Here is a 23,886-nt window from a genome sequence, read left to right as displayed (position 1 = left end):
TGGAACAAGCCACGGAACTAATCCTCCTCTCTTTGACCTAACTCTTTGTTGTCGGGGAAAAAAATATAAAGTAAAGAGAGACAAAAGGTGGAGTAGTGAACAAAAACAGGCTGCTGTTGTGCTCCAACACTAATGAATAAAAAAAAACAATCCCTCCATCTTCCTCCCTCAACAATAAGTAGTTGAGTAGAGTGAAAGCTTCATAAAGCAGCTGCCTGCCTGAAACCACTCAGGTGAACCAGTGCACATAGCTCTCTCTCCAAAAGACCAAACATTGATACACACATCATCAACACAGACACAAAACACAGATACACCAGTTAGTGAAGATATAAATATCACAACCTTCAACACAAACACTGACTATATTCAACTGGTTTCAGGGTGAGGTTATGATGAGATGGGACACAACACGATTTAAAGCTACAGTCACAAACACCGATTCAATTCAACATGGACAATATTGCATTAATGTGTTAGTGAGCTAGGTAAATATATATAATCAAGATGTATTTGAATTAAAAAGGTCCAATATGTGACTCTTTCCTTGTTTTATTTAAAGTGGATCAATCAAAGCTCAATTTGCTGTGTCATGGCAGCGTGTATCTGTAATCTAATCTATTCTATTGAGTTATTTCATGAACTGTTTAGTTATATTTAGTGAGAGCATGTCCAGTTGGTGTGTGGCCTCTGTCCTGTATCAGTGTTGTGGTCACTTTCTTTTTTTTTTCTTTTTTTTAAAAACGTGTTTACCTTTAGCTGGGTGTTGAACGCGTCTATTTCCAGCAGCTTGGCCCTCGTCTCTCTCTCCACGGCGTCCAGCTGCTCTCTGAGCTGCTGTCTGCTCGACTCCTTCTGCTCTACAGCTTTCTGCAGGGACGACAGACTGTCCCCTAAACACACACACACATATATATATAGAGAGAGAAAGACAGCATGACACCAGGTCAGATTAATTAGTCACAGACAGCACTCATAAATCATGTTTCCATCCTATTTGTATAGCAAATTTATTCTAATTTTATTTTACTTTTGCGCTTTAACTGAGCCCTTTTTTTAACTGTGTTCTATATATTTTCATTGCTTATATATACTTTTCTGTGGTATGTATACAATGACAATAAAGAAACTCTGATCTTTTTTACAAATCCTAAGATGATTTTTATTAATGTGGCAAAAAGAAATGTGCATTTGTACGCGTTTCCATCCATTACAGTTAAACGCAAATTCTTGAATCGGTTGCCAATCTGCAGAAAAAAAAGAAGATGGTGCATGCTTGACGTCAGAGAAGGCAAACGGTTGCAAGAATGGGAACGTAGGTAGACGTCATCATTTGCGTGCATAACTTGTTCGCTTAATTGCGTTTCCATAGCACTAAAGCGCATTTATCTGCATCAGTGCAGCAGATTTTCCACCTCTTCCTCCTTGCACAAAATATGTGATGTGTAATCAGGAGTTGATGCTCATTTTTGACGTTTTTGAAGCGCAAATTCAAAATGCACATTAAAATAGGTGAATGAAAATATGACTATAGTTAGTTTATGTAAAGCAAAGAAGAAAAACAAAACGGCCAAGAATAAGTGTAGTATGTGTTGCATGTGTGAGTGCGTTGGACTCACGGTGCAGGCTGTTCTGTTGAACCTGCTTCAACTGGTCATTGAGACTTTGTTTGTCAGGAATGAGCCTCCCGAGCCACTGCTGGGAGTCCTGAAACAACAAAAACAACAACATGAACAATAAATATCCCACATTCGTGTCATGATTTGGAAATGGCTGTGACACGTGTTGCGTGTGCTTTAATTTGCTGCGTGTACCTGCAGCTGCTGCTGCAGCAGGGTGATCTCAGCGATGCGTGTCTCTCTGGTCTGATTGGTCAGCTCCACCTCTTTCCGCTGAGCCGACAGACGAAAGCGAACATCCTTCAGTTTGCCCTCCAGCTGGGTCTTCTTATCGTTCTGAGGGAGAAATGGGAAAAGGAAAATCAGGTTTCTGCAGCTGGATGTGGACAGTATTAGGTGATAGAAAGAATTTGTTGTCAGCTGATTCTGATTCTGTTCTTTCTGTTGCCACGATCTAATTACTTTTGGTTTTTATCTGTGCCCTCTGTCAGTCTGAGGAGTCGCTCTTTGTAACTGTGAGTGACTCGGAGCACAGGTACATTCACACTGGAGTAAAAGCTTAGACACTGTTTGCAGCAACTCTTCAGCAGCTGTTGTGTCGACATGATCGCTGTGCAGTTTGGTATGTTGTTATGGAGCCAGAACACTGACATTAACTTTTGGCATTGAAAATAAAACTTGGTGTTGGGGAAAAAGCTGTTCCATTGAAACATTAAACACAGGTATTTAAAAAATACAATATTTGATTTGGATATTTTCTTGTATTATGATGTGTTTTTTTTACACAGTCAGTTTTTTTTTCAGTTTCAATTTTCTTCTTCTTTTTTAAAATTTCAACTCACTGGCAGGGTTTTGGCGTGGAGGGGAGGGGCTATGAATTTGTGAACTTTAAGGCTTTATAAAGGGACTGGGTTACCCCTTTTCCACAAAATATAACCTGGTGCTAGTTCCATGCTTAACTGGTTCAACTCTCGTGCCTCCAAAGAACCAGTTTGCTTTTACACTGCTGAGGAGCCAAGTCAGAGCCACGCCTCCCATACAGGAGCTGCAATGACTATGACAATGACTATATCCTGTTTGATGATTAGGTGTGTGATTACCAGAGCCTCCAGTTCAAACTCCAGCGTCTTCTTCCTGGCTTTGAGCAGGACGATACTCTCCTGCTCTCGGTTTCGTTGAGTCAGAAGCTCCTGCCGACGTTGACGCTCCCACTCCAGTTGACGCTGGCGCTCTAATTCACGCTTCGCAGCCTGGACAGATGAAACACAAACACACATAAAGATGTTCTGTTTATTTTCACAACAGGATATTAGACTTCAAAGAACTGGAAGGTCAGATATTACATCACATCACATTATATGCTGATATCACACTCCGTTATACAAAACAGGCTGCATCTGCTGCAGGAGTGTAAATGAGCTGGGATGTAAAAGGGGAGGAGGAGGTGGTGAGCAGAGACAGGCCTCTCAAGTTTTCTGTTTTCTGCAACAGATGTAATTACACGTCTGCAGCAGCTGGACGTCAGCTCGGCCGCGACTCCTCAATTAAAGACGCAGATACGTGGGAATGGTTTCCTCCTCTCTCTTCTTACCTCTCTCCTCTCGATCTCCTTGCGTCTCTCCTCCTCTCGCTGCCTCTCCATCTCCCTCTGTCTCTCCAGCTGCTTTTCTAATTCATGTTGTCGCCTCCTCTCCTGCTCCAGACGTTCACGTTCCTGGAAAAAAAAAAAAAAAAAAAACAGAACGAACGGCTTTATTATTAAGTTATAGGTCACCATAATTCACTTTCAGTTCCTACCAGTTCTAACACTTGCAATAAATTCAAATCAACGAACAGACATGGGAGATTATGGCCTGTACAGTGACAGCACTGTGGCTACTATCGCAGTAGAAACGTTACGGCCTCATTACAACCAATAAACTACAATAAATTCAAATTGCTAACGCACAGTGTGGAAAAGAAGAAGCCGTTTTCTACCTTTCTCTCCAGCTCCTCTCTCTCCAGAGCAGCCAGTCTCTCCTGTTCTTTCCTCTGCTGCTCCTGCAGAGCCTGACGTCTCTTCTCCAGCTCCAGGTTTCCTCGCTCAAAGTTCTCCCTCTTCTTGTCCTCAAATGTCACTACGTACAAACAACAGGAGTTAATGTAAAAACAATGTGAAGCGGCTACGACAAAGATGGAGTCCAGTAAGTTTTGTAAAGGAACAAACCTGGAAGCTTCTGACTGCTCTCAGTCTCCTCCTCCACCTCCTCCGGGACGCTCTTCTGGTCCGACTGAACACTGTCGCTTCGCACACGCCTTCAACACACAGACAATACTAATCATCAGTACCCACTTGTTTGATATGTTCATATTGCCATTTATAATTTCTATAATGTTTATTATAAAAAAACAAACAAAAAACTAAACTAAAAGATAGAACTAGGGATGTACCAAATCCAGGATTTGGTTTCGAATTCGGCTGAATTTTGGGCTTTTTGATGAGGTTTGTTTTCTGCTGAACCTTAGAGCATCATAATAATGTTGTCCCAATGATTATGGGAAGGTTTACGAACGATATTCTGCCCTCCCTGAACGACAAAGTTCAGAGCACTTTCAGCACAGCCAGCATCACTGTCATTATCACAAACGAAATATAAACTCTGTTAGCTTGATGCTAAGATATAATGGAAAACATCATAGAGAGGCTAATGGAAATTAGCATCACTATCGTGGAAATTTTAAACCAAAAAACTGCTGTTATTTCAACATAAACATGGCATAAGTAACTAGAAATAATTTCGCTTTTTGGTAAAAAATACTAAAGCCTGAGTGTGAACTTTAATTCTGTTTAAATGCAAAATAGTGGTGAAAGTTATTGCCCATTGTTTTTTACAGGATAAAAAACACACTGTGTGATGTTTACTGCATTTATAACTTGTTTACTGTATGGGCCGATGATGGGAGTAGGATTCGGTATTCGGCAGAACCCTGAAAATCAGGATTCGGTACATCCCGAGATAAAACATCAACCTAGCAACTGCTGCTGAAATTAAGTTGGTTAATGTGGGGCTTGGTTGCAGTGTTCACCTGAATGTGGGTGGGATGTAATCTGGTGGCAATATGGGGGGCAGCGGCAACCCTGACATGGCCATATCGATGAGGTGCATGGCCAAGATGAACTCCTCCGCTGTTAGCTTTCCGTCCTGGTCGATATCTGACAGACTCCTGATGAAGAGGACCAAAAAAAAAAAAAAAGATGGATCAAATTCCTACTGAAGCACCGACGTCTTTGAAATGTGTCTTCTCTTTTGATATGGATTAAATGATTGAATTTCCGAGCTGTAATTCAATGTACTGACCATATTGTGGCCAGCTGGGTCTGAGGAAGACTGGACTGCATCAGGATTGTGCGAGCCTGGGGACCTGGAACAAGTGCACACATTTTAAACGCTCGAACAAAAGTGAGAAATAAAACTATCATAAATTATGTTTTGTGTGTGCGTACGTACCAGTGAGGTGTCCACTCATCATCTTGTCATGGGAGTTAAAAAGCTGTCTGTACTTCAGCCTCGAGGACTGAGGAACGGCCCAATCAGGGGGGGGCTGACTGCTGGGACAGGTGACAAGAGAAAAAAAGAAGAAGTAATGAAGAGACACGTCCATGAATTACCACAGGGTGAGGAAGGGCTCGACGGTATATTTTTGTATTGTTTCATTGATTCTTTATGCTTTGGCAACATAGTCTTTGTGACATTATAGCCAATAAAGTGAATTTGAATTGAATTGAAAGAGAGAGAGAGACCAGCAGGACACTATGCAGTCCTTATGATAGTAGAATGAGCTTTTTAAAGCCGATCTGCTGCAGTAATTATTTTCTCATTAGAGGAAAATGTGGAAAGGCTCAGTCTTGCATGAAAAAAACAAAAAAAAGGTTAAATAACGAGGAAAAAAAACGTGATATGAAAGTTTGGTCCTACCGCCCAGCCCTGAGGTGAGGTGAAATCAGAGTGCTTTACAAACAACGTGACTTACCTAGCAGCTTCAAAGGACGAGCCTTTCTGCAACTTGGTACTGGAGCGATTAAACGATGAAGACTTGTTGACAGATGGAGCTGAGAGAGACGGGGATGAGGTTTTAGTCTCAGGCTGTAGACATACTGTAGGTGTGCACATTTTTTTAAAGCAGTTCATCTTCTTTCAACAGATTTATTGTCTCTACAAAAACTCCCTAACTTAACTTTTCCCATAATCCATCATCTGACTGTCTACAGTGTAAACATGAATGTGTGCATTCAGTGTAAACAGGGGCTTAAAACTGAGACCTTTGCCCACCCACTGCTGTTGCTGTACAAACATTTCACCACCACCACCGCTGCTGCTGCTGCTGTTGTGTTACCTGGGTGGGAGAAGCCTGAGATGGGCTGCATCATGCCTGTGGGAGGGGCTCCGTTGGCAATGGGCTGGGGGAGGGGCGGCGGGGCGGACGAGACCAGGGGGGGCGACACCCCGACAGGGAGAGGGGGCAGGGGGAGCGGGGGCACGCCTGGTAGAGAAGCCGAGATGGAAGCCATGGGGGGCATGCCTGGAGATAAACAGATGCACAGCATGTGATTATCAGACTGCAACGTTATCTAGGAGAAAACAACAGACACCAACTCTCTGCTGATGAATTAGACATCTGATATTTATACTAAATAAGGTTCCAGAGCGACAACCGTCGTTGTTTTACACTGTGCTCGCGTTATAACTTATCAACTGATCGGCACTTGTGCAATAAAAAGGAGGTGACCTCTGGAAAAGTCAGAGTGACTCATCCTTATCAGACACATCAGCAGCCTTTCAGCGGTACAGTCGCACCAGAGCCTTTTCTTCAAGGCCGGCAAGACTGAGAGACATAAACCACACACACACACACTGATTACATCTATGTTATGACATTAAACTGTTTGCCGTGCTTCCTGTGTATTATCTGTAAGCAGCAGTGCCACAAAACAATCAGCAGCACTGCAGCAGAGGAAATATAAAAACTAAAAATGTTTAATTCAATCACAACTACAAGTGTAATATGTTTTAGAATATCTGTTTTTCTTTTATAAAGAAGCATTTCATGGAGCTAATGTATTCCCTCATTTTAGGTAAGTGGGCAGAGTTGTGTTTTGTTTGTACTTTTTTTTTCCTTTTGTGTATTTTTTAGGTCTCTTTTAACATCTTGTGTGTGTAAAGGTGGTGTTGAGACAAATTTCTGTTCCCCTTTGGTTTCAGACAAATAAAGTTTCTATTCTAAATGCAGAAACAGAAGTCAAAGTGTGATTATCTCACCAAAGCCGGTCTGTGGGGGTAAAGGCAGCGGGGGTTGTTTCATACTGGGAGGCAGCGCGGGGGGCAGAGGGTGACCCTGCAGTTTCAGCTTGATGAGTTTCATGGCAATAGAGAACTCATGGATGTCCATACGGCCGTCGCTGTTCATGTCGGCCAGAGCCCTGACGGAGCACAGAGAACAGATGATGACTTCACCAGAGTCCAGGAATAAAACTACTAAATAATACAGAAAGGGACGAGTCGACCCGACGTCTGAGTGTTAATTAGCCCTGTGTGAGCTCGTCGTTGTCGCAGAGCTCCTTCTGGATACGTGACTCACCAGATCTGGGCCAGGATGGGAGGGGGCAGTCCTGACTGGAGGAAGAAGTTCCTGGCCTGGTCACCTGACGGACAGACGGACAGGAACAGGAACAGGATGTGAGGTCACAGCAATGTCAGCAGGTCTTTAGCTTTATTGCACATGCAGATATCCTAGGAATGTGCTCATTAAAGGGGAACTAAGCAAGTCCGGTCTCCCCTCCTCTGTGTTGCTAACCCTCCTCTCCTCCATGTGCATTTGTTTTCAGCGAGGCCGGCGAGAAATCAATCCATGGAGCGGCGGATAACGTTATTTATCATATACCATGTTGAAATGTGTATATTTGTGTAGTCTTATCTGTTACAAACAAGAGATTACGGGTTATGGCCACAGAGATGAGAGCTGGGACACCGGGTCGGAGGCTCTGATCTTACAAGGTTGGTTTTCAGCCAAAAGACACTAGGGGGAAGGCAGAGAGCCTCCATTCTCCCTGGAACTAGTTACCACTCATTTATTTAACCAGCACTAGGACTCTGGAGCTGTTTCATTAGGGTAAAAATGTAGCAGAGTTAAGCTAAAAATCCTGCAAAGTTCCTCTTTAAGTCCATGAGTGCTGAGGACTGTCCACATCCACAGTTCATCGAGTCCACAAGGAGCCTGACGCAGATTTTGCTGTGGACTTCCAGAGAGCCAATTAAACTCCCCTTACAGATGTGCACATGCACAGCTGCAGACACCACGGACACACAGTTGTTATGGCACTTCCTTCTAATCCACTCAGAGGAATAACAGGCCCTGACAAACTGCAGGCTACACAAACATAAAGCCTGCAATACGCAACACAATGTTTTTATTTTCTTATTTTTTGTACATATATACCTATTTATGTCATATTTATCAACTGTTTTTTTCTAACCTGGTTAGTTTTTATTACGGTATTTCTATTTGTTTTTATTGTGGCCTAATGTAAACATTATTTCTTTCTGCAGTACATCTTGATGTCATGTCTATCTATCTATTTATCTATCTCTCTATGGTTCACTGACTGGAACCTGACATACTGTAATATTGGCGGATGCAGAAAGTGTAACACTGAGAAGGAGAGAGGCTGTTACCTGTGATGTAACCCCCGGCAGTCGGAGAGAGGCCGAGAAACTGCTGATCATGTTTGGCTCTCTCGTCCACCGAGATCAGGAACACATCTGGACCTATCACACCCACCAAAACAAACACACACACACACACACACACACACAGACAGACACACAGATTAGATATCAAACTTCAGGGCCAAGACAAACGCAGGCGGAGACAGAGGCATTAGAGGAATGCATCAGTCATGACTTTCAGTTCCTGTTAGGAGGGTTTCCTATGAAGTAACACTGAAGACAGAGCATCAGTTAAGAGACCGGTGAGGAAGAAGAGTGAGGATGACTTGACTCTATCAATGTGGGGATCCGATGAGCTGCTTCACTTTCACAATCACCAGTGCTGCTGCCTCTCTGCTCTGATCGTGATAATGCTGCTTTTTTTTGCCCCTCAACCAAATAAATAAATTGAATCTCAGACCAGAGTTCTTCGAGGAATCGAGCTAATCAGCGCCGCGGTTTCCCTTTTAGTTCCAGCTGACAGCTCCATCCTGTACCCATTTACTGGCAATTTACATGTTTAGTGAATCACGCTGAGTCATTACTGCTGACAGAAACATCATTTCCCTTTGTTAACCGTTGCGTTGTGTTGTGGTGGGAAGGCGTGCTGCTGCTTTCCTAACCCTGGATCTTCCAGTTGCAGAAGAATCAGCTCCTGGCGATGGAGCCTTTGTTTTATCGTCATCCATATTTTCTCGGATTTCGTTTACAATTCGACCTCATTTGACTCTCTTGCATTATGTAGTACAGATTAACAGAGTCTAGTCCTCGTTCAGCCCAGAGACAAATGCACAATATGTTAGAAGTCTCATGTGGTAGTGTTTTTTTTTTTAAAGCATTTGGAGTCGGTTTGTCTTTGTCTCCATCTGTTTGTCCTCGTCCTGATGGGAGATCTATCAGTCTGCCTCCAGGCTCGATTTCATACCAGTTTTGGCGACTGTTTCCCTGAGAGTAACCAGATCCATCCGTCTTCACATGGATGGATGCATGGTGTTTTTTGACTTATGGCTGAACCTATTTTGGGAGACAACTGATTTGTTACCCCTTTTGATGATATTTATTTATCATATGATTTCATTCAGGGCCTTTATTCTCTCCTGATGTAGCTGCAAGACTGAATAGATGTATGAGAAGCTGTGGATTCACTTCTAATGGACTCGTTATGAATATTACAACAACACTGAGGACTCCTGATGGACAACCCTGAGAGGTCTCGCTCATGTCCGTCACACACACACACACACTGATACTGACCTGTGAATGCGGTGGGGAACTGTGCCATGGTTCACTCAGTCTTCTGCAGCTACACAACACCTGGAACACACATTGAGAAAAAGACATAAGAGTTAATCTGGTTTGTATCATCCATCCCAAATTCCTCCTCCTCGCTGATAATTATTTATCTGCTCAATAATGCAGTAATGTAAATCACCACTTCAACTAAAGAGCGTTTAACTGGTGAGCCACAGAAAATGCATGCAGCAGAAGGTGTGGGGGGGTTGTCGTTTGTCTTTTTGCAAGGTCGGAAATCCAACTGGATGCTTAACAGCAACGTTAAAGGGGCCGAATAATGTCTGGTCACCTGCCAAAGGTGCTGCTGCTGATACTGTAGACAAACTCAGCCAGAGGGGAAGAAAAAAAAAGACTTTCCAGCACAAATCTGGAGTTAATTTTCCACTCTGCTGTCCTGTCCTGTCTTTCTGCTGCTGCTGCTGAAGTTGTGAATTTCCATTTAGTCTCCAGCCCAGTGAGCCTGAGTAACAAAGATTATGGGTTTTACGCACCTTGAAAGTTTGATTTGATGCAGTATAAAGCAAATAAACACACTTTGCAATCATGCATTTTGATTCAGTCCACATGAATAAATCTGCATCACTCTGCTGCTGCTGCTGTCGCCCGCCCACCCAGCGTTCAGACCAGTAACCCAGACCACAGGAAACTGGACCGTGTGTCGGTCAGTCAGCCATGCTGCTTGTGCTTGTGCTTGTGCATGTCAACAGGGCAGCGAACCCTCTATTTATGCAGGGCAGGCCGCCTGAGCAGTACTCACTCTGCTCATTTACACACATTTCTCGCTCTGGGAGCTGACCACAGTCAACAACCAGGTTTCTACTACTGGCCCATAAAGAAAAAGCTCCACTGGAGTCTTTTCAGAGTCAGCATTTCTTAGGCAACACAAACTGCAAAGTTACAAACTAAAAGACACCAAAAAAAGAAAAGGCAATGTTTACAAACTAATTATAAATCAAAGAATTTACTGTTGTGAGTGACAGAAGCTACAATGTGATATTCAATCTTATGTAAGTGTTGCTAACCCTCCTCTCCTCCATGGGCGTTTGTTTTCAACAAAGCCGGCAAGAAATCAATCAATAGAGCAGTAGATAACGTTATTTATCATATACCATGTTACTGTACCATGTGTATATGTGTAGTCTTATCTGTCATAAACATGAGATTACGGGTTACAGGGTGCGTTTGCATGGCGGTGCCGCAGAGACGAGAGCTGGGACACCGGGTCGAAGTTGGTTTTCAGCCAAGAGACGCTAGGTGGAAGGCAGAGAGCCTCCATTCTCCCTGGAACAAGTTACAAGTCATTGATTTAACCAGGACTAGTACTCTGAAGCTGGCAAATTAAGGTGCAAATGTAGCAGAGTTAAGATTTTAAAAATCCTGCAAAGTTCCCCTTTAATGTTCTGATTATAAACATTTTAAAATATGACATAAAGCAGTGTCCTTCACCCTCACAACAACAACACATCCACATGTGGGACATACCTCTGTCCTAATAGAGGTATGTTAATCAGATCCAGACCGGCCTCCCTCCCTCCCTCCTTCCTCTGCATCTCTGTGACCGGCACACAAACCCACAATAATGATTTGACACACATTTGCAAAAGACAAGGACTTAATGAGGATGCGTGAGAGAGTGTGTGGGTTGCTGACTTCCTTCCAAGCGTTAAATAAACAAACATTCAGCTTCCTAACTACGGCCAAATGCCATTTTTGTGGTTAAACATCTAGCAATGATGTAGCACCAGTTGATGAGGTACAGATACACACACACACTTCTCAGACTCACAATATAAATGGAGGTGGGTGGATTTTAGTCGTTCGATCGTCTCGTTCCAGCTACGATTACCGACACGTCGTCGCTGTGGATGTGTGTGTTCACCGAGACGATTTCTTCAGTTGAAAATTGTCCTTGGCCTTTTTAAGAGTGCAGCACAGTCTGTGTGTGTGTGTGTGTGTGTATCCCATTATCATCAGAGTGGGAGGACAAAGTAACCAGCTTAACTAGGTCAGAGGAACAAAGCCCACCCTACGCAAACACACACACACACACACACACACACACTTTCATGGCTGCCACTTATTCAGAGAAAGCTGAAGCACTTGAACACATACAGTAGAAGTGAAACTAAACTTGTAATGGGGTTTGGGGGTGGGTGGGGTGTGGGAATCAAACTTGTTATCATCTGGCTGGCTCTGTTCAAGCGCATCAGCGTAGCCACAACTCACAGGAGATAACAAACAGCTGGTCGTAGCTGGAGAGCATCAAACGCAGCAGCAGCAGCAGCAGCAGCACAGAGTATTGATATCCTGAGGTGAAGCTGCAGCAGCAGGTTATTGGAAAGAGAATCACTTTCACTATCTAATCAGATTATCAGGTTTAAAAGTTGATATTATTGATTTTGACTTTGCAAATCCCAGTGTGACACCTGATTTAACAGATTTCAGTATTAACATTTGTCACTAGCTGGGTTTCCATTACAGTTTTTCACAAAATAAAAGCTGTATCAATTGCTATTTACAGGTGTTTCCATTGAAAGGTGTTTTGTGAATTAGCAGTAATTCTTGTAAAGCCTATCCACCTTTTTCCGAACGTCAAAAACGTAGCCTGTTTTGCCGGTTTTGGAATGTTATGTTTACGTTTCCATGGTTTCAGTAGCCGCGGTAAATGCATGGATTTTAATTTTTTTTTCCCCCAATGAAAATCGGTAAAACGCATGGATCATCGCAGCAGCTTTTAACAGTGGATATCACACAAATTGACATCTGTGTTAAAAGCCAGCGTTAATAGATCCATGCGTTTACCGCAACTATGACAACGCCTGAAAACCATGGAAACGTAAACGTAAAATTCCACCAAACCGGCAAACCGGAAGCCAGTTTTGACCATAGATGACGTTCGGAAACTTGTGGATAGTCTCACGACTGTCACAGAAGGAACGGTCGGTAACCCTTTAATTTAAGAAATAACAGTTACGGTAATTGCGTCATTCATAGTAATGTCGAGAAATATAGCCAAGAAATAATGATTGCTTGCGTAGAAAACATGAAAAGCATGTGTTGCCTTTATGAAATACATGACATTACTATGAAACTGACTGTTACTTCTAGGCTATTTCTTGATATTACTACGCTATTAATTGTTATTTCTTGGCTATTTCTAGACATTATCACGTAATTAAATTACGGCCTCTAAATTAAAGTGTTACTGAAGGAACTATTGTTTGGTTATTCACACAGACAGACATCTTATTGTGTGACGCCGCCTGAGTTCTTATCAGACTGAACCTCACACGCCCAAGTTGTATTTAAATAACACGGTTGGGTGGAAACGGTACAAAGTGTGTCATAAAATCACAACCCGTGAGACTCAATTTTAAGGAAGACGGACGTTCTAAACATTTAGTGATTTAGCAACTGTGGCCATTACCAACTGAGGCGACGTGATGAGACAACTTGAAACAGAAGGTGGAGAGTGAAGGAAAACGGGATCATCATCATCTTATTAGACCTGGAATGCGAAAAAAAGTGCTTCCATTACACTTTTGAGATACACTTTGATATTGACACATCTAAAAATCCACCACATGAGAGCGTAACAATGTTTTGGCGATATTTGAGAGGATTTTTCGAAACATAGGTGTTTCCATTACTGTTTTTTATTGCAATATTTAGGTTTTGAGCATTTCTAATGGAGGGTTAATGGAAACACTACAACTACTGACAGGATTCACGCCGTGTTTGATTATCACCTCTCATGAACTATTGATGAAAGCAAAAATAAAACACATTAAACCTTCTTTGTTTCCTTTGTGGTCGGCGTCGTTGAGGATTTTATGCTTCTGTCTGTACATGTTATTGTATTGTATTTGTGGGATTAGTCTGGATAATTAGAGCATTGGGATGTAACTAGAGTGTCGGTCTGTTATCAAGGCTTGTGGCAGATGCCTGTTTAAGCCCCCCTCGCATAAACACACACACATACACAGACACACATAGACACACACAGAGTCGAGGCAGCTTCATAACATGATGCAGATTAGGGTTCAGACTCTCTGCTCTCTTCATCCCTCCCCCCTCCTTTTCCTGCTGACCCCTCCGACATTCCTCTTCCCTGACTTCCATGAATGAATTTGGGAAAAACTACACAACACACACACAAACTCTAAATATTCTTATAATGCCTCAGAGATCGTTTAGGGTTGTGTGTTTCTGTTGCAGTTAGTTTCTCCTTAGTTAGATTTCCATCTGTCTAACAAAAAGCGAACTATTGGCTCTGGCAGCGTTTGCTTTTTTCTTTTTCTTTTTGTGTGCTTTCAGCCCACTGTGTCCTTGTATGTCTCAACAACATGACATCATCTCGACTACTGAATAAGGAAAAACACCGAAAAAATCAACACGGGGTCCAGAAACGCCAGATATATGCCAAAAAAATGACCTTTTTAATTCAGCTCAGTCAGTGTGTGTCAGCGACTAAAAAAAAACCCTAAATCCTCACACACCTGAGGCTGATCCCTCCTGTTGTTCTGGTTCGACACAGAGCAAAAAATATAGGTCAATTAATCAATAAATAACATGAATGGTAGGAAATGAATACTAAGGTTATAGTTTATTTTTATGTATCTTTATATCCTCTCCTTTTCTTCCAAGTTTAGTTTGATGTGTTGTTGTTTGTGGTTGTTGTTGCTGCTTTATTAAGGCATGACCCAGTTGGCTTGCTTGGTTCAGGATGCAAGTATGTGTATATTTATAAGGAGATCTATAATAAACTAATAATAAACAGTCAAATGATAGATCAAATGATTTAAAGAAAAAAATCAACATATTATCATTATTATTATTAACTGATATTAATAATCGGCTGCAACCCCAGACTGTATCTTGTGTGGATGGTTAAACCATGATGGTGCTGGTGCTAAATAACTGCAGCCTCTTCACATCAGCAATCTCACACACTCTACATACTCCCACACACACGGGCATTTGCAGTTAACACACACACACACACACACCTCTCCATAGTGTGCCTGTTTCTCACTCCCACACTAAAGACACACCCACTCTGACACTGACCCCTGAGCTTCTTTCTTCTTTCTTTCTCCACCACCACCACCATACACTCTGACATTATTATCATGCTGCTGTCAAGAGGTGAGGCCTGAGAGATGACAGGACCCCCCACTCGCACACCGCATACACACACAGACACACACACATGGGAGGATTACCACTGCAGTCTCTCCATGAGCTCCTCCTGCATCACTCCATCCTTCCCTCAGGCTCCCTCCCTCCTCCTCCCATCGCTCCTAACGTTAGCAGCACTATCATACTGTAAAAAACCAGCACTGGGATCTTAACAAACACAACTGTAAGTAATAAGCGCTGTCTTAAATTTTTAGGGGTCATCATCATCATCATGATGGAGTCATCATCTTCAGCTCCGATACTACAAGTACAAAATGCCAGGACAGATGAAATTCACAGTGTGGGTTTCTTTTTCCTCCAGCCTGGACTGGACACGCCTGCAGGAGTAAAACTGTCTATTCATGATGCAAGTGTCCAAAAAAAAGGAATGAAACTATAAAAATCAGGCAAAAAGCCAATGTCATCCTGATGATGTCATTATCCAAAAAGCTTTTTTTTTTATAGTGCTGCTCAGACCTGATTGTTGCCGGGAAGGAGTAAAAAAAATCACACGCCAGCTTTACATTTCTGCTGCTGTCAGTGAACACATCAACTACTAAGAGTCGGCCCTAATCATGTGAAATAATAAAAAATAAAAAAAAACCTGGAGTGGCCCCAGTGGTCACATCGGATCAGTGACCCTTAAATTCAATTTGCTAAATCCTCTTTAAAAATGATATAGCTGACTTTACATGAGAGGTTTTTCCTTTTTATGTTACTATAAGTCTATGCTTTGGTTTGGCTGCCTGATCAATGTGGCTTGTTTAAACCTGTTTAATAACACACAGCACTTTTGTTGCCCGTGAATAAAGTAATGAATTGTGGCCTCCTCCTCTCTGAAGAGTGGAATAAACAGTGTGTTGAACACAGTCACTGCCTGGGTGGGATACGTTAGAAGAACAAACTGTATTATGTCGTCCTGATTCATAGGTCGTTTTCAAGCAGCAGCAGCGGCAGCAACACAAAGTCACCTTCCTGGAGCTGAACTGAACCCTGACTGAACCTTGTTTACAGCTGACAGGTGAAGTACTGAACTGACTTTGTTGTGTAAATTCTGTTAAACCTCCGACACTTAAAACATCATTTATAGACAGAACTTAATTAGTGTAAAATGTGGGATGTGTCACACACACTTAACACTTTAAGCTGGTTGAGTAGGAGGACAATCATGAAGCAACATACAGGTGGAGGTTACCCACATGTACAGATGCACACATGGGGTCAGTAACTCTGTTTAGGTACAAAAGCCACTGAGGCGGCTAAACAAACAGAGAAGACCAAGCAAATACAACATCATGGTTGAAATTAAACCTTCAGCCTACAAGAGCACAGTTAGTTGTGAAACACTGCAACACACAGCAGCCCACTCACATCAAGTCTGTCTCTTTATGTCAGTAGTTTATTTGCAACAATACAACTTTTTGCTTTTCACCACTTTCAACATGAGGACAAGGTTGTGCATAGAAAAAAATAAAAATTGACAAAAACCAACAGAACTCTTGAATGCTTTGTTTTTAAAGGATTATATCACACTACCCTTCAAATTCACTATATCTCACACAGGAAAAATATGCACTTTTGTTACCAACCAACATTTAACTGACAGCAATAGCTACTACAATGTTTGGTTATTATTTTCCAATTGTTTGGACTAATATATACTGTACACTTCCACAAATCACTCTCAATTTCACTCAATCAGCAGCAAATTCATCATCACTAATGAAAAGTAATTACAGTCTTAGAACAAGTTACGGTACATTATCTTCATCTCAACCAACTACAGCAGTAAAATCCTGCTTCTACATTTATGTGTGAACAATAACAACAGTAATCTAATGATCTGAATATATCATAGTTGCATTGAGTGCATTTGCTTTTGGTATTTTCACACATTTCATAGCATAGACTTTAATCTATGGGAGGTGTTCATGAAAAACAGCTGATGCAAGCAAACAAGTCTCCAAGTTTAGAGGGAAATGTTGGCGTTTTAAAACAATATAGTCATAAAATCATAAAATCAAGCTGGACCAAAGGCACTGCTGAGTATTTTTTCTAACAACAGGACAGTCAAACAATCAAACAAATAGACAGTGTGCGCTTTAACACACCGGGGCATAGTGTCATCATCATCATCTGCAGGAACTACCTGTAAGTAAGTAAACAAGCATCCGCGTTACCATGGAAACCTGACTATCAATCCTTGCTGTAACTTATGTCAACCCTCCCAAAAAAGTTCATCTCAACCTCAAGCAGGATGAGTGAGCTAACTTTACTTAAAGGGACGGGTCGGTGTGTGTGTGTGTGTGTGTGTGTGTGTGTGTGTGTGTGTGTGTGTGTGTGTGTGTGTGTGTGTGTGTGTGTGACAGTTCACTATCACTTCCTGCCATCAATCAATCTTCTTCTAATGAAGTACCTCGTTCAAGGACAACTGGCCTTTTTTTTAACACATATTGTTGTGTTTTGTTTTGTGGGGGGTGGACAGCTGTGTGACCATCATCACCACAGTGGCTTCACGTTAGCTCGCGCCAGTGATCCTCCACCTTCACCACCCACCGTGCAAGTGGCCTGATCAGGGCTCCAGTCTGCCCCTAAATGGGGACATTTTGCCCCTAAAATTAGAGGCAGTGCATGTACATTTTTCCTTTTACTTGCACATGTGCAACCAGTAAATGTGCTGGGTTTCTTGTGATGAAACGTGAAAGGGGCGACTCACAGAATCGCTAATCTGTCATTACAACTGTCAGAGCAATGTGTGTGAGGATCATGAATTAAAAGGAAATGTGAATATTTGTTTTGCAAGTCGATGTATTGTGCAGCCTTGAATTGTCCTGCTTGCACTCCCAAATTTTTTGATTAACGTTAAGTTATGGGGCCACTGTGCTCCTCCTAGTAAAAAAAAAAATGTTAGCCTGGAGCCCTGTGGATGTCAGCGACCTTGTTGATTCATCATTTTTTCAGTCTCAGCTACTAACAAGGCTGTAAGGTTAACCACAGGCAAATCACAAACCGGTCTGTGTTAATAACGACAGGTCACAGTCAGTGCAGATGCAGTGATTTAACATTAGCTAGCTGTTAATAGGAGCTGGGTTTTTTTTTATCGGCTGTCAATTTCTGGTCATCTCAGGTCTGGTTACACAAAGCGAAACCAAGCAGCCGCTATAAAACAGCTTCACAGGACAGTTGGAAGCGAACATTAATGAGCTCCACCCGGTAACAAAAAATAAATAAAAAACCAACAAGCCGCGCTAACGCCAATATCAACGTAAGCTAGTTAGCATGCTAGGCTAACCAGTGAGAAGCTAACGTCTTTTTTCACACAACACTGTTTCCTCTTACCTCATAGTTCGGCCTCCATGGTGAAATACTGGATAAAAGTAGCTCGTCGTGTGTTTATGTGGCCATATAACGTGGTGTTTCCCCCCAGTTTTTATCACCAAAAAAAAAAAAACCTTTTCCGGTGGTTCTCCTGTGGTTCCGAAATCCCGACCGACCGACCGACTGTGAGTGAGTGAGGGACAGCTGGAAAATGGGGGGTAACGCTGCTGAAGTATCGCGAGATGTCGTCGTCGTTGTCGTTGATAAGAAGGAGGAGCCGATGTGGAATCTCGCGAGGTTTTGACGGACCGTTGGCTTTGCTTGGATCACAGGGACGCTGTGAAGTAAAGGGATTAGTAAAGCTCCTGCTGCCTGCATTTTACTAGAGAAAAACAAAACAGTTTGTAAATAAAACACGTCCAAAATGATAAAATATGTATTAAACAAGAAAGCTACAGGATGTGTCCTAGTTTTTATAGTTTTTGTGTTTGGAGGTTTCTTCCAAAACAGTAAACATGGCATATAAACAAATATTCGATTGATTACTTGATAGATAGTTGCATAGGTAAATTGATTCTCTCAGTATGAACCATATGTATTAACAGAAACGTAAATTAACATATATTTTTTGTTGTTTTTTATATATTGATGGTGTTGAGGATTGTAGAAAGTTGCATGGTACTTTTAAAATGTCATAATCCATAACATCCAATAGTAGGCAGTGTTGTAGTAATTTATCAATAATAAGGAAGAAGAAGAAGAAAAGGGTCAGCTGATTTCAGGCTAGTTAGTGTAGCAGCCAAAAATAGCAAGAGAAACTAGATGAATAGTTATTGATAATCAGATTTAATTATCATCAGATCATCTGTGTGACAGGATGAAGGGTTTGTACTGCAGAGCTGCAGGCGGTGATGCTGCTAAGCCCAAGTTCGTTATTCAGGAAACGGTGAGTGTGTGTTTTTATTTACAGTGAAACCACGGCTGCACCTGCAGACACTGCATCACTGCTATAAACAGTGACTCTTAAATTTGTACATGCATTGATAAGATGTTCTGCTGTTTTTCATACACTTGGATCAAATTAAAAAGCAATCAGTCTGATTTACACGATCTGTTGCAAAAACTATGGCGTGTAATAGGTTTGGAGCGAGAAATGAAAGCTCTGTGGTGTTAGATTGTGTATTAAAGCTTCCATAATATCTATTTGTGTGTATCTGTACCTGTGTTTATGTCATTGTGTTTCTCTCCAGAGTCTCCCCGAGGTGTTAGGCAGCCATGAGGTCAGAGTTCAGGTGAAGGCGTGTGGACTCAGCCCGCTGGACTTCAAGGTATTGGAGTCAAGTCTCTTTTGTTTCTACTTCTGTTGCTTGTATAAAGTCGGTCACTTCATATACAAGATGGTCCAATGATTGTTATTTTACTTCTCATAGATGTACTGTCTGTGCACAAGATGATGATTAAAAAAAAAGGATATATTATACTTTGTAGCATGTGCAAACAAAAGATAAGAGACATTAAAATATTATTAATAAACTCATTATTACAGATATTATTCTGGTGATTTATCTTTTTGATTGATCTGAAAAGTACAATAATCCTAAAATGTTCTTACTCTTTATTGAACAGTTATTACATGTGTCCAACCATACATTGAGATTCTGGCTATGTAAATACAGACCTTAATAGTAATTATTATCTGCCTGAATTTGTGACTTGACTTGTGTTGAAGTTAAATCAGCAGGTTAAATACTGTAGTGAGTGACGCTGCTGCTGCTGCTGACTCGTCTCTGCTCGTCTGTCCTGTGCTCCAGTTACTCGCTGACATCGGGATCCAGAGAGATTTAATTCCTGTTGGCAGAGAAGTGGCCGGGGTCGTCCAGCAAGGTCATAAACACACACATACATAAGCACACACACATTTACATTTGCATTACATGATAGTTCATTTTTGGATTAGGGTTAATGTATAATGTAATTAACTGTCCTGTGTCATTGTGTGTTTTTCTTCTGTAGTGGGTCCAAATGTCTCCTTCTTCCAGCCTGAGGACGAGGTCGTAGGTAAAAAAAAAAAAAAAAAACATTTATTAATCTCACCTGGTTTGTGACATAGAGAGAAAAACTACATGAACATGGTGGTGATTAATCACTGTTATTATTTATAACAATGTTTTAAAAACATTTCCAAATCTAGATTTTGTAATTTATGGCTCTCATGTCCATTGAAGTTTATTTTCTTATTATAAAATTATGATCATTAAAATTACATACAATAAGGTTTGTTATTTTCATATTTATGTTTTTTTCATATATTTCAATACTCTCTCCAAGGTATCCTTCCCCTGGACTCTCCCTGCTCTGGACTCTGTGATGTCATTGACGTAGATGAGCACTATTTAGGTACCAACACACACACACACATATTATTTCCAGCAGCTCTGTCAAAGCTAGAAATATTGGTCATTAAAATATAATGAGATCCTATTCAGTCTGAATCCAATCAGATTCAGTAAATGTATGTGTGTGTTTCTGTTCTCCAGTGCAGAAGCCAGAGAAGCTCAGCTCGGTGTGTGTTGCTGCAGCGCTGCGTGACGGCCTCTCTGCTTACACTGCTCTGCACACACACGCTCGCATGGCAGCCGGACACACACTCCTGGTCCTGGACGGAGCCAGTGTACGTATCACACACACAACACAACATGAAAGAATCAGACGTCACGGTAACATCAGGAATGTAAAAAAGCAACAAGAAGCCTTTGTTTCTTTCTGGCATGTTTCCTTCTTTAAAAAAACAACTGAATAAATGTGTTTAAAAAAAAAAACATTCATTAGAAACTTCCTCTCCTTCCTCAGCCCTTCGGTCTGATGTGCATCCAGCTGGCCTCGTACCACGGAGTGAAGGTCCTGACCACGTCACACTCGCCACAGAAACACACTTTCCTGGAGCAGCTGCGGCCGAGCGTAGGTCTGTGCAGACCGGCGCTGTGGTGAAACTTTACATCTTCAAACCCAATCACAGTTTCAGATGAATCTTCTGCTCTCGTCTGACCATTTCATCCTCTTTGATTCCTCTTTCATCTTCTTTCTTTTCCTTTTCCTCTTCGTGTTTTCCTCAGGTGTTCAGGATCCTTTAGTAGGTAAGATCTGTTCTGTCTCTCTCCCTGACTGGCTTCATCACTGTGTTTCTGTTTCTCACAGTAATAGTTGTATAACTGTGTAATTGTCGGTATAGAAGCTGCATCTGGATGTGCATCCCTTAGTATAATCATGATTTATGTGTTACTTTTTGTTTTTTGTCTACATATTTCTTGCAGCTTCTATGTTATGAATTAATCTAAATAATACACTCCCAAAATCTGATTTGTATATTTTTCTCAGTAAATTGAGTTTGTATGGAAAAATGTCTCAATCTAAAATCTGCTGCCCCCATGTGGAGAACTTTAAAAAGTGCAAACACTGCAGCATAAATGCAGGTTTGGATGAGGCGTCTCTGGTGCGGTTGTTGTAACTATCAGTTGTCAGTTTAAATGTATTGTGAGTCATGGTTTGTGGTCTTTGTGTTTTGAAGCCAGGGTAATTCAGGTCTTCAACGGCTCGTCAGACCTGCTGCCACTGGTTCTGGAGGAGACAGGAGGGCTGGGCGTGGATATCGTCATCGACTCTGGAGGTAAAAACACTCATTCACTCACATTCATGTGACATGTATGTGATTTTGTAAGAAAAAAAAAATAGACATCATAAGATATTTTCCCTCAAGCTGCTAAAAAGTCTTAACATTGAACTGTGTGTGCAGTTCGTCTGCAGGAAGAGGAGGAACCAGAGGAGAAGAAACTGCTCCCACATAAACATGACATCATCAGCGTGCTGGGGGTCGGAGGTCACTGGGTCACATCCCACCAAGACCTGCAGGTGAGTCAGTGTCAGGTATAATAACAGATGTGATTATTTTATAAACTAACCTGCTTCCAAAACCTCTAGTTATTGTGTATAATCTTGGATTTAGTGTTTTTTTATGAAAATAAGTAGCATAAGACATGTTTTCAATAGCTCACAGGTACTATTATATATTATGTAATAACAAAATGGTTAATTAAATGCTTTTGATTTGCATTTTTCAATTTGTAAATATTATATTCAAGGTCATTTCAGACGATTTCATGCTAAAACTCCAGAATTAATAAAGAAACAGGCAGGTTAAGACTGTACGTCTTGTTGCTTTGAAGTGTATAAATAATCTAAAGTGAATTTTATACCTGGTCGGTCTTTACCTGTGGTTTAATCACATCTCTCTGTCTTCGTATCTGCACAGTTGGATCCTCCAGATTGCAGGTTGTTGCATTTAAAATCGGCCTCGGTGTCGTTCCTCAACCCTGAGGTGTGGACGGCTTCATCATCTCAGCAGGGCAGATACCTGCGTATCCTGTTCCCACGCTGTGAACTCTGAAACATATAAAACAAATATGCAACACGATCAGACACCATGCATCATCTCCTCTGAAGTCTTTATGAATCCTTAACGGCGTTTTTTACAGATATTCTGAAGGACATTGTAGACAAGATGTCAGCAGGAGTCCTCAGGTAACACACACACACACACAAACCCCACCACAGCACCATTAAAGCCTCAGTGGGTCAGATTTCCTGTAGATTCATAAGAGTGAAAACCAGTTCAGTTTCCTCTCTGTGACATTTAACAGGATGATGATTGACTCAGAAAGTGGATGAATATGTAAATTAAATTAGATTTCAGTCCAATCTTATTATGCAGAAAGGAAAAAAATGTCACATCACATCCCATGATTTCTGGTCATTTAAGAAGTTGCCGTCAGTTTTTAATTTGACCTACACGCACAATAAAAGCGATTTACAACTCACTTTTTACCTCGAGATGCTCAGCCTGTCACTGTGATCCGACCTGACCAAATCCACTCTGCCTCTCCAGACCTCAGCCCGAGGAGGCGCTCCCTCTCTACGAAGCCACCGTCACCATGGAGACCGTCCAGCGCCACGAGAAGAAAAAGGCTGTTATTCAACTCTGACCAAACTAATAATCACAGTCTGTTGCGGCATGGGGGTAAAAAAAACTACACACAGACCACCATGGTTCAACGGGACCAGTTCAACGATAAAGTGTGGAGTCACATGTGAAAACAAGGAGGGAGAAAAACCTGTTGTGTTTCTGTCAGTCGGTCAACACTGACAAATAGACACACACACACACACACACCTGCACACATTCAGTCTTCATTGTACATCTAATTATGTGTTTTCATATGAGACGACAGCCCACATCAGAGCCTCTGTCACTGTGTATCTTTGAGAATCTGTGTTTGACAACATCGGTACAGATTTTATTAAAAAAGACAACAATTATAGTGATTCACTAAAAAATTGTTTTGTTTTGTTTATAAAGTCACTTTGAGCAGGAACAAGGCAACTGTTTTAAAGGGATAGTAGAACATTTTGGCAAATTCTCCTAATGCCATAATCCCTATAGTCATCATAGCAGTAGGTTCATTACCTTTAATTATCAGTGCATGTTGTTTTGAGATCGGCGGGGCAGAGACGTGAGCTGCTCAGAGAACAGAATGGAGTTGAACGGTCCCCTGTCCCTCATTAAACTCATCAAATACACAATCCAACAACACCAAAATGCTCTGGTGGACAAGTTGTGACCTGCACATTCTGCACACACTATGAGATAATCATGTAACAGAGTTGTTGTCAAGGCACAT

At 41.6% G+C, this 23,886-nt stretch overlaps 2 protein-coding genes across 2 annotated transcripts in view; one reads left to right on the top strand and one right to left on the bottom strand.

The window, feature by feature from the left end:
- Window positions 1–18,338, bottom strand: part of itsn1 (intersectin 1 (SH3 domain protein)) — a 53,676-nt gene extending 35,338 nt beyond the window's left edge. Inside the window, exons 1-17 of the mRNA XM_083988449.1 lie at window positions 18,176–18,338; window positions 9,617–9,676; window positions 8,330–8,422; window positions 7,236–7,299; window positions 6,917–7,077; window positions 5,994–6,179; window positions 5,631–5,709; window positions 5,108–5,208; window positions 4,958–5,021; window positions 4,686–4,823; window positions 3,826–3,914; window positions 3,597–3,736; window positions 3,211–3,333; window positions 2,720–2,869; window positions 1,815–1,955; window positions 1,620–1,707; window positions 754–893 (exon numbers count right to left, since the gene is read on the bottom strand). Of these exons, the coding sequence (XP_083844575.1) occupies window positions 754–893; window positions 1,620–1,707; window positions 1,815–1,955; window positions 2,720–2,869; window positions 3,211–3,333; window positions 3,597–3,736; window positions 3,826–3,914; window positions 4,686–4,823; window positions 4,958–5,021; window positions 5,108–5,208; window positions 5,631–5,709; window positions 5,994–6,179; window positions 6,917–7,077; window positions 7,236–7,299; window positions 8,330–8,422; window positions 9,617–9,644 (1,785 nt within the window). The 5' untranslated portion in view covers window positions 9,645–9,676; window positions 18,176–18,338. The remainder of the gene's footprint in view (window positions 1–753; window positions 894–1,619; window positions 1,708–1,814; window positions 1,956–2,719; window positions 2,870–3,210; window positions 3,334–3,596; window positions 3,737–3,825; window positions 3,915–4,685; window positions 4,824–4,957; window positions 5,022–5,107; window positions 5,209–5,630; window positions 5,710–5,993; window positions 6,180–6,916; window positions 7,078–7,235; window positions 7,300–8,329; window positions 8,423–9,616; window positions 9,677–18,175) is intronic.
- Window positions 18,339–18,925: 587 nt separating this feature from the next.
- cryzl1 (crystallin, zeta (quinone reductase)-like 1) lies at window positions 18,926–23,744 on the top strand. The gene is made up of 12 exons (XM_083988133.1): window positions 18,926–19,100; window positions 19,405–19,482; window positions 19,966–20,038; window positions 20,168–20,212; window positions 20,483–20,551; window positions 20,692–20,825; window positions 21,005–21,116; window positions 21,720–21,818; window positions 21,945–22,060; window positions 22,461–22,566; window positions 22,684–22,729; window positions 23,094–23,744. The coding sequence occupies exons 1-12, from the start codon at window positions 19,032–19,034 to the stop codon at window positions 23,188–23,190; spliced, it is 1,044 nt and encodes a 347-aa protein (XP_083844259.1). The 5' UTR covers window positions 18,926–19,031; the 3' UTR covers window positions 23,191–23,744.
- The last annotated feature ends 142 nt before the right edge of the window (window positions 23,745–23,886 follow it).

The sequence above is a fragment of the Trachurus trachurus genome (genome assembly GCF_905171665.1).
Source record: "Trachurus trachurus genome assembly, chromosome: 15".
Taxonomy (NCBI): Eukaryota; Metazoa; Chordata; class Actinopteri; order Carangiformes; family Carangidae; genus Trachurus; species Trachurus trachurus.
Note: the sequence above shows the minus strand (reverse complement) of the source record. Positions and strands in the feature narration are given on the sequence as shown.

Excerpts from the sequence above, each read along its gene's own strand:
- cryzl1 (XM_083988133.1), top strand. The coding sequence starts at position 19,032 with ATGAAGGGTTTGTACTGCAGAGCTGCAGGCGGTGATGCTGCTAAGCCC. Across the intron at positions 19,483-19,965 it reads TCAGCCCGCTGGACTTCAAG|TTACTCGCTGACATCGGGAT; the intron begins GTATTGGAGTCA and ends CCTGTGCTCCAG. Across the intron at positions 20,552-20,691 it reads CGTAGATGAGCACTATTTAG|TGCAGAAGCCAGAGAAGCTC; the intron begins GTACCAACACAC and ends TCTGTTCTCCAG.